The following is a 9,549-nucleotide window of genomic DNA, read 5'->3' on the forward strand; positions in this document are numbered from 1 at the left end:
TCAGTTCCAGAAATATCACTGAAATTATCAGACTGGGAACGATTCTCTGAACCAAATCCCTTCTTGCTCAGTTTTCGAAACAGTCAGTACCTTACCACAAAGTTGAACAGCAGGGAGATGTTATCTTTCTCCTACCAAATGGTCAAAAATCTTTTAAAGACTCCCAGTGTTGGAAGGAGTTTGGGGCTACGGGCATTCTCCTACATTGCTGGAGGAGAGGCAAACTGATCTAACCACCTGGAAAGCAACCCAACAACATAGATCCCAAACCATGGAAACATCAATACCAGAGGATATGGATCCAGGGGCTCTCTCATCCATGGCTGGGGGAAGCGTCAATTGATTGTCTAGAGAAATGCTTGCACGAGTACAACAGGAGACATTGACAATAATGTTCATAACAGCAGCGTGTGCAAGAACAAAATCCTAGAAACAATGCAATTGCCCATCAGTAAGAGGGTAGATGATAAACTGTGGTATGTTTATGTATTGGATTATTTTATATCAGTCAAAATGAATGAACTACAGTGAAATGCAAGGATATAGACGGATTTTAGCAAAATATCAAGTGAAAAATCCTGAAAGATTACATACAACATAATATCCTTTTTTATGAACCTCAGAACAATTTAAAAACTATTCTTTAGGAATATGTACAGATATTGGCCAGGCACGGTGGCTCACGCCTGTAATCCCAGCACTTTCGGAGGCCGAGGTGGGCCAGAGGTCAGGAGTTCGAGACCAGCCTAGGCAATATGGTGAAACCCCATCTCTACTAAAAATACAAAAGTTGTCGGGCTCAGTGGCTCAAGCCTGTAATCCCAGCACTTTGGGTGGCCAAGGCAGGCGGATCACAAAGTCAGGAGTTCGAAACCAGCCTGGCCAGTATGGTGAAACCCCATCTCTACTAAAAATACAAAAATTAGCCAGGTATGTTGGTGCGCGCCTGTAGTCCCAGCTACTCAGGAGGCTGGGACAGGAGAATCGCTTGAACTGGGAGGTGGAGGTTGCAGTGAGCTGAGATCGTGCCACTGTACTCCAGCCTGGGTGACAGAGCGAGGCTCTGTCTCAAAATAAAACAAACAAATAAATAAATAAATATTAAAAAAAAAATAAAAACACAAAAGTTACCCAGATGTGGTGGGACGTGGCTATAATCCCAGCTACTGGGAAGGCTGAGGCAGGAACCCAGGAGGCAGAGGTTGCAGTGAGCCAAGATCACGCCATTGCACTCCTGTCTGGACATTAGAGTGAGACATTGTCTCAAAAAAAAAAAAAAAGAAGAAGGAATATATACAGATATAATAAAACCATATAAAAAGGAAAGCAAGGAAATGAGCACAGGATTCAGGATGGTTGTCTGGGGTGGGGAGCAAGGAGATGGGGCAGTGGGGGCAGCAGGAGCTATGGTTGGATATCAGTTTTTTGTCAAGGTGCTAGCTTTTGTTTGGGGTTATAAATTCACAGGTACTGATTACATTATTAAACAAATGAATTTACCACTAAATTAACAAAACCAGGCCATCTATATACCAGTTATGAGAGTGGACCATGAACGAAGCATTCTGGTTAGTCTAATTCTGTATACCTGACATTAAAAAAACAAAAACAGGGTATAGCTTTTTGTATAGTCAGTCAATTCACTTCTAAGCATTTATCTTAAGGAAATAAGCAGAGATGCATACAAAAATGTATGAACAAGAACATTTACCACAGTATTTATAAATATAAAAATAGGAAATAATCTAAATAATCTAATACCAAACTAATAGATTAGTTATATAAATTGGGTTATATCAATGTGCTAGAAAACTAGGTAGTCTCTAAAAATATTATTTTCTAATAGTATCTAAGTATATGGGAAAATGCTCATAATATGTCAGTTGAATGACACAGTACACATTATGAACCCAGCTTTTTATTTTCCCTAAGTATGTATATGCACCAAAAAAGCTGGGAAGGAAGGGCTGGGCACAGTGGCTCACATCTGTATTCCTAGCATTTGGGAGGCTGAGGTGGAGGATCGCTTGAGCCCAGGAGTTTGAGACCAGCCTGGATAACATAGTGAGACCTCATCTCTACAAAAAATGCAAAAATTAACTAGGCGCGGTGGTGAGCGCCTGTGGTCCCAGCTACTCAGGAGGCAGAGGTGGGAGGATCAGTTGAACCCAGGAGGTCAAGGCTGCAGTGAGCTGTGAACATGCCATTGCGCTCCAGCCTGGGCTACAGAGCAAGACCATGCTTCAAAACAAACAAACAAAAAACAAAAACAAAAAAATTCAGCTGGTATGGCGGTAGCTCACACCTGTAATCCCAGCACTTTGGGAGACTGAGGTGGGTGGATCACTAGAGGTCAGGAGTTTGAGACCAGCCTGGCCAACGTGGTAAAGCCCCACTTCCACCAAAAAAAAAAAAAAAAAAAAAAAAAAAAAAAAATTAGCCAGGTGTGGTGACCTGTGCCTGTAATCTCAGGGAGGCTGAGGCAGGAGAATCACTTGAAACCCAGAGGCAGAGGCTGCAGTGAGCCGAGATTGCACCACTACACTCCAGCCTGGGCGACAGAGAGAGACTCTGTCTCAAAAAAAAAAAGAGAGAGACAAAAAAGCAAGAAGAAATAAAGCTGGGAATACTATATGTCAAAATGATAATAGCACTTATCTCTGTATGTTATGATTGTTCCTTCCTTCCTTAAACTTGCAGTAGTTCACAAATTTGCTATAGTGAAGATTAATTGTTTTTTCTTGTTGAAGATTTTTTGTTGTTGTTGTTGTTTTCGTATTTTTTTTTAGTAGAGACCGGGTTTCACCACGTTGGCCAGGCTGGTCTCGAACTCCTGACCCCAAGTGATCTGCCCACCTAGGCCTCCCAAAGTGCTGGAATTACAGGTGTGAACCACCACACCCAGCCGTGAAGTTTTTTTTTATAACCAAAAATAATCATATTATAAAAATATATATTAGTAACGACTAATGTAGACAGAGTACTTCTTATATGCCAATAATTTTACAGAGATTAATTTAGTTAAAGCTTAAAATAATCCTATGAGGATACTGCTATTATGATCCCCATGTTACAGAAGAAGATACTAAGATTTAAGGGGATAAACAGCTTGCATGAGGACACGGATGATAAGAAATGGTGCCCTCTAGAATTGGCTTCTAGAGAGTTCTTCAAAGAGTACCCAATGGTAGAGTCTTCATCTCTCAAACCCAGAGATGGCTACACTCAGATGATTTCTCCCAGAACAGTACTGGGAACTGAATGGCCTGAAGAGGAACCTGAAATTCACAAGAGAAAGAGGCCCCCTTGGGGTGCCTGAGCCAGAGCCAACACAAGGCAGCTAACCAGCGAATATAGAGAGGACAGACGTGGAGGAGCCCCAGTGCCCAAGCCCCTGAGGGTTTCTTTTTCTTTCTTTTTTTCTTTTTCTTTTTTCTTTTCTTTTCTTTTCTTTTCTTTTTTTTTTTTGAGACAGAGTCTTGCTCTGTTGCCCAGGCTGGAGTGCAGTGGCGCTATCTCTGCTCACTGCAACCTCCACCTCCCAGGCTCAAGCAATCCTCTCACCTCAGCCTCCTGAGTAGCTGGGACTACAGTTGCCCACCACCACACCTGCCTAATTTTTGTATTTTTAGTAGAGATGGGGTTTTGCCATGTTGCTCAGGCTTGTCTTGAACTCCTGAGCTCAAGCTATCTGCTCACCTAGGCCTCCCAAAGTGCTGAGGTTACAGGCATGAGCCACCATGCCTGGCCCCTGCTAAGGTTTTCTTTTCTTTCTTTAAATGTTTATTTCTTGTACCCCTGAGGATTTCTGATGAGCCCTTGAGAGAATAGGAGATCCTACTGACTGGAGAATCAATTGGAGGGCAGAGATGTTTTACTCATGGCTCTGACCAGCCCTGGCTCCCACCAGACATTGCAGGACTGGCTTCTAGAGCCTTCGATGCAGAGCAGGAGAGACCTCTATGGATGGGACAGAGCCAAGGTCTTAGCTTTGGTCTCTTCTCATCACTCATACTTTAAATATAAGCTCTAATGTCATCAAGCCACCAGAGATAAAATGCCTTTCTCAAGCTAAGCAGACAGGATCTGGTATCCAATTTGGACAAGATAGTGGAAAACAGACTCAGGGGGAAAAAATCTCTTGGCCTCAGCACCAGCACACGGGAGTTGAATCTGACACCTTAACATTGTACAATAAACAAATGTAGGCATGGTTTCCTATGTTTTCTTCAAAACATCTAGAATAGATCTGATTAGAGGGAATTATTTTAACAATTAATTCTTCTCTCCTCAGCTGAAAAATTCTGGATTATCCTCCAAGATGTAACTAAACCATCAGCTTCTGTGGAAATACTTCCCCAGCTTCCCCAAGCAACAAGGCCATCCCTCTTCTGTGCATATTTAATAAATAATTTGTTTGCCTGTTGGACTGTGTGTCTCCCCTCAGCACAAGCTCGGTGAACTGTGTAGTATGCAACTGCAGGCTTCCCCTCCTTTCCCAGAACCCCTCTCTACCACCTCTCCACCACCTCTCCCTCACATGCATTCCTATGCCTGCCGTGGGGTAATTGCTAATTAAATGTTGATTGCTGAAATAGACAGCTATGGAGGTTCAGCAATGGTCTTCTAGATTTCCCAGAGCTGGGACTCAAACCCCTTTTTGGATCTCTGATGCCTGAGATAATCTGATGAAAGCTAAGAACTTTTCCCCAGAAAAAAAAGCACAGGCAAAAGAAAATTCCCAATTGTACAGACTAAATAGCCATACTAACACATATACAATTATGTGCATGTAAAACTGGGGAAATCTGGATAAGATAGGTGAATTGAATCAATATCAGTTTCCAAGTTGCGATATGGTACTATAATACCGCAAGATGTTACCACTGAGAAACTGGGATCTCCCTGTATTATTTCTTATAAATGTATGTGAATCTAAAATTTGTAAGGCCGAGCGTGGTGGCTCACACCTATCACCTCAGTACTCTGGGAGGCCGAGGTGGGCAGATCATCAGAGGTCAGGAGTTCAAGACCAGCCTGGACAAGATGGTGAAACCCTGTCTCTACTAAAAATATAAAAATTAGCTGGGCATGGTGGTGTGCACCTGTAATCCCAGCTACTCGGGAGGCTGAGGTGGAGGAATCGCTTGAACCCAGGAGACAGGTTGCAGTGAGCCGAGATTGCACAACTGCACTCCAGCCTGGGTGACAACAGCAAAACTCTGTCTCAAATAGATAAATAAATAAATATAATCTCAGCCGGGCCCAGTGGCTCACACCTGTAATCCCAGCACTTTGGGAGGCCAAGGCAGGTGGATCACCTGAGGTCAGGAGTTCGAGACCAGCCTGGCTAACATAGTGGAAACCCTGTCTCTACTAAAAATAAAAAAATTAGCAGGGTGTGATGTTGGGTGCCTGTAATCCCAGCTACTTGGGAGGCTGAGGTGGGAGAATCGCTTCAACCTGCGAGGCGGAGGTTGCAGTGAGCCGAGATCACGCCACTGCATTCCAGCCTGGGCAACGAGAGCGAGATTCTGTCTCAAAAATAAGTAAGTAAATAAATAAATAATTAATTAATCTCAATAAGAATTTCAATTAAAAAACACAAAATTCCCATACCTTATTTTTTGAGAGTTGATGGACCCCCCGCACTGAACCTACCCATGAATCCTAAATTGAGAACTCTCTAATATAGTCCAATTTTTGCATTGTTGGATGGGGAAACTGATGGGAGAGGATGTGTTCAAAGCCATTCAGATTGATTGTGACGAGGCAGGATGAACCCAGCTCTCCTTATTCTACAACTGGTTGCTAAAAGGAAGAGAATGCTGTCCACATTGTGTTGTTTACTTGATTTAAAAAGGCAAGACAGGCCGGGCGCGGTGTCTCATGCCTGTAATCCCAGCACTTTGGGAGGCTGAGGTGGGTGGATCACGAGGTCAGGAGATCGAGACCATCCTGGCTAACACGGTGAAACCCCTTCTCTACTAAAAATACAAAAATAAATTAGCCGGACGTGGTGGCGGGCGCCTGTAGTCCCAGCTACTTGGGAGGCTGAGGCAGGAGAATGGTGTGAACCTGGGAGGCAGAGCTTGCAGTGAGCCGAGATCACGCCACTGCACTCCAGCCTGGGAGACAGAGCGAGACTCCCTCTCATGGAAAAAAAAAAAAAAAAAAAAAGGCAAGACAAACCAATGTAACAGGGCAACTGAGATTCCCTGATGTGCACAGAGAACACTGAGTCTAGATAAGGCAATTTATTATTATTATTATTATTTTTAAACGAAATCGCACTCTGTTGTTCAAGCTGGAGTGCAGCGGCACAATCTCGGCCCACTGCAACCTCCACCTCCAAGATTCAAGCAATTCTCCTGCCTCAGCCTCCCAAGTAGCTGGAACTACAGGCATGCACAACCATGCCCAGCTAATTTTTTTGTATATTTAGTGGAGATGGGGGTTTCACTATGTTGGCCAAGCTGGTCTTGAACTCCTGACTTTGTGATCTACCCGCCTTGGACTCCCAAAGTGCTGGGATTACAGACAAGAGCCACCGCGCCCACCAGCAGTTTGTTTTTAGGATTTTTTTTTTTCATTGCTTCCTAGACTGTCTGTGCTCAGCCTGTGGTGGACTGTGGATGATCTCATTCACAAACAGGTGGCTTGGAAAGGTGTAGGTCAGGGACCAGCAGCCTTTTTGATTCTGAGTACCAAAAGAGGAACCAAATAGTGCCTATGAGTTATCTCAGCAGACTGGACATGTTGGGGAATAGGAGGGAAAGAAGGAGAGGAAAAAGAAAGCGGGTACATCAGGAGAAAAGAGGGCAAATGAGGATGGTATGGAGAGAAGAGAGTGGAAGAGAGAACAAGTGTATTTAGGGAGTAGAGGGCTTATGTGGTGGGGCTGGGCCACAGGCTGCTCACCAAGTCAGAACCTGTAAGAACATGAGTTATCTGCTCTGTCCTTGGAGATTGCTAGGTATTGGAATTGTCAGGTGGTCAAAGGTCAAGATCTTTCTTTAATGAAAATCACTGTGATCTGATGCTAAAGCCTCTCCGGTAGTTAAGAGTTTGGTACTTCTCCTGAGCTAAAGCCAGACTGAGTTTGTATCCCAGCTCCTTTGTTTACTATTTTACCTTAGACAAGTTACTTAATCCCTCTGTGCCTCAGTTCCATCATCTGTAAAAGGAGGATAGTAATAGTACCTACCTCATAAGTTGTGAAGTGTAAATGTATTAATACGTGGAAAACATGACCTGGCGGGGTGGCTCACGCCTGTAATCCCAGCACTGTGAGAGGCCGAGGTGGGCGGATCACTTGAGGTCAGGAGTTCGAGACCAGCCTGGCCAAGATGGTGAAATCCTGTCTCTACTAAAAATACAAAAATTAGCCAGGCATGGTGGTGCACTCCTGTAATCCCAGCTACTCAGGAGGCTGAGGCACGAGAATCATTTGAACCCGGGAGGCAGAGGTTGCAGTGAGCTGAGATCACACCACTGTACTCTAGCCTGGGCAATAAGAGCGAGACTCTGTCTCAAAAAAAAAAAAAAAAGAAAAAAAGGAAGAATACATGGAAAACACTTAGAAGAGTTTTGACATGTAGTAAGCGCTTAATAAATGCTGGCCCTTATTATTGTTACCCCTTGACAGAGGCTCATTTCCTCTTGCCTGTTCCTGCAAAGACGGAGACAACTGATTAGCCATCCTTCCTCTAAGAACTAACCATCAACTTATAGACGCTAAATCATCCATCAGTTTCTCTTTCTGAATATACTATCTGTTCCTTCTTTTGTCTGTCCTCCATTACTATCTTCCAGAATCACAATTTAAACATGAGCATAGAAGTGCTTAGTAATGGAGGGGTCTTCCTGTTTGGTGTTCCCTCTATTGGCCAGAGAACAAACACTCCTATGAGAGGAGAGTTTCTTTTCTTTCCATCAGACAGGAGAGCAGTATGGACCTATGTTTCTATCTTTGCAAATGAATTTCATAGCACCAATTAGATACCTCTGTGCTTGGAAATTCACCTGCTTTGGTGAATCTAATTTTAAATTTTGTCAGGAATCAAGGTAGAACACTGGTAAACTGCTTAATCTGGAAAATAAAGAACAAAATATAAACAGATTTCCCCTCTGGCTCCCTGCAAAGCATCTCTCTCCTCCACAGTGTTTCTGTAAGTCTCTAGGGAACAACTCACCAACAAGTCCTCCTCACCAACAAGTCCTCCTCACCAACAAGTCCTCCTCCATTCACACCCCTCTGCCCTGATACCAGGTGTCTGTGCTGTCCCACCAGTCTCTAAGAGTCTCCTGCTAATCTACTAAGTACTCTTGACCAAGAGAGACGTAGAGTCACCACCAGAGAAGACTTTTCAGAGTTTTCTCTGAAAAGTGGGGCCTGAACTAACCTTAAATGACAGGTAAGGTTCATATAGATACCGGGGGGAATCCAGGGATCCAGGGCAGGATGAGCAAAGGGTGAAAGAAGGAACGGAGTTGGATGAGTACAGAATTGGTTTGGGGAGGTGGCCAGCTAAGCTGAGGAGGAGAGCTTATAGTGAGGGAGAAGGCAGGAGAGGAGGCCATGTGAGAAGGCCATAGGAGAGCTCAGACTTCTTTCCATAAGAAAGTGAGGGCCCTGGAGTAACACTGCAGGGTATAGTGGAATACTTGGCAGAACTATTGGCTATATTGGCTACATGTTGTTTGGTTCTTTGGGCCTGTGATTCTCCCAAGAGATGCCTTGTCATGTTTATTCACGTATCTAACATTTTCTTTTTTTCTTTTTTTCTGAGCTGCAGTCTCGCTCTGTCATCCAGGCTGGAGTGCAGTGGTGTAATCTCGGCTCACTGCAACCTCTGCCTCCTGAATCCAAGCGAGTCTCCTGCCTCAGCCTCCTGAGTAGTTGGGATTACAGGCATGTGCCACCACGCCCGACTAATTTTTGTATTTTTAGGACAGACGGGGGTTTCACCATGTTGGTCAGGCTAGTCTTGAACTCCTGACCTCGTGATCTGCCTGCCTTGGCCTCCCAACATGCTGATATTTTTCTTTCTTTTTTCTTTTTTTTTTTTAGTCAGAGTCTCACTCTGTCAAAAGGCTGGCTGGAGTGCAATGGCACGATCTTGGCTCACTGCAACCTCCGCATCCCAGGGTCAAGTGATTTTCCTGCCTCAGCCTCCTGAGTAGCTGGGATTATAGGCATGTGCCACCAAGTACAGTTAATTTTTGTATTTTCAGTAGAGATGGGGTTTCACCATATTGGCTAGGCTGGTCTTGAACTCCTGACCTCGTGATCTGCCCGCCTCAGCCTCCCAAAGTGCTGGGATTACAGGTGTGAACCACCACGCCTAGCCCCCCCGCCTTTTTTTTTTTTTTTTTGAGATGGAGTCTTGCTCTGTCACCCAGACTAGAGTGCAGTGGCATGATTTTGGCTCACTGTAACCTCCGCCTCCTGGGTTCAAGCCATTCTCCTGCCTCAGCCTCCTGAGTAGCTGGGGTTACAGGTGCCCGCCACCACACCCAGCTAATTTTTGTATTTTTAATAGAGAT

The 9,549-nt window shown here is 44.3% G+C and overlaps 1 protein-coding gene across 22 annotated transcripts in view; it reads left to right on the forward strand.

Annotated features, from left to right (window-relative positions):
• The window catches only part of LOC105467141 (cyclin dependent kinase like 3), a 151,394-nt gene extending 146,968 nt beyond the window's left edge, over nt 1–4,426 (forward strand). For all 22 annotated transcript variants that reach the window (XR_011624670.1, XR_011624671.1, XR_011624673.1 and 19 more), the window contains one exon: nt 4,295–4,426. Coding sequence is in view for 1 of the 22 variants with exons in the window: in XM_011716577.3 (XP_011714879.1) it covers nt 4,295–4,327 (33 nt within the window). In the remaining 21 variants the exon portion in view is untranslated. The remainder of the gene's footprint in view (nt 1–4,294) is intronic.
• The last annotated feature ends 5,123 nt before the right edge of the window (nt 4,427–9,549 follow it).

The sequence above is a fragment of the Macaca nemestrina genome, chromosome 6 (genome assembly GCF_043159975.1).
Source record: "Macaca nemestrina isolate mMacNem1 chromosome 6, mMacNem.hap1, whole genome shotgun sequence".
NCBI classification, from domain to species: domain Eukaryota; kingdom Metazoa; phylum Chordata; class Mammalia; order Primates; family Cercopithecidae; genus Macaca; species Macaca nemestrina.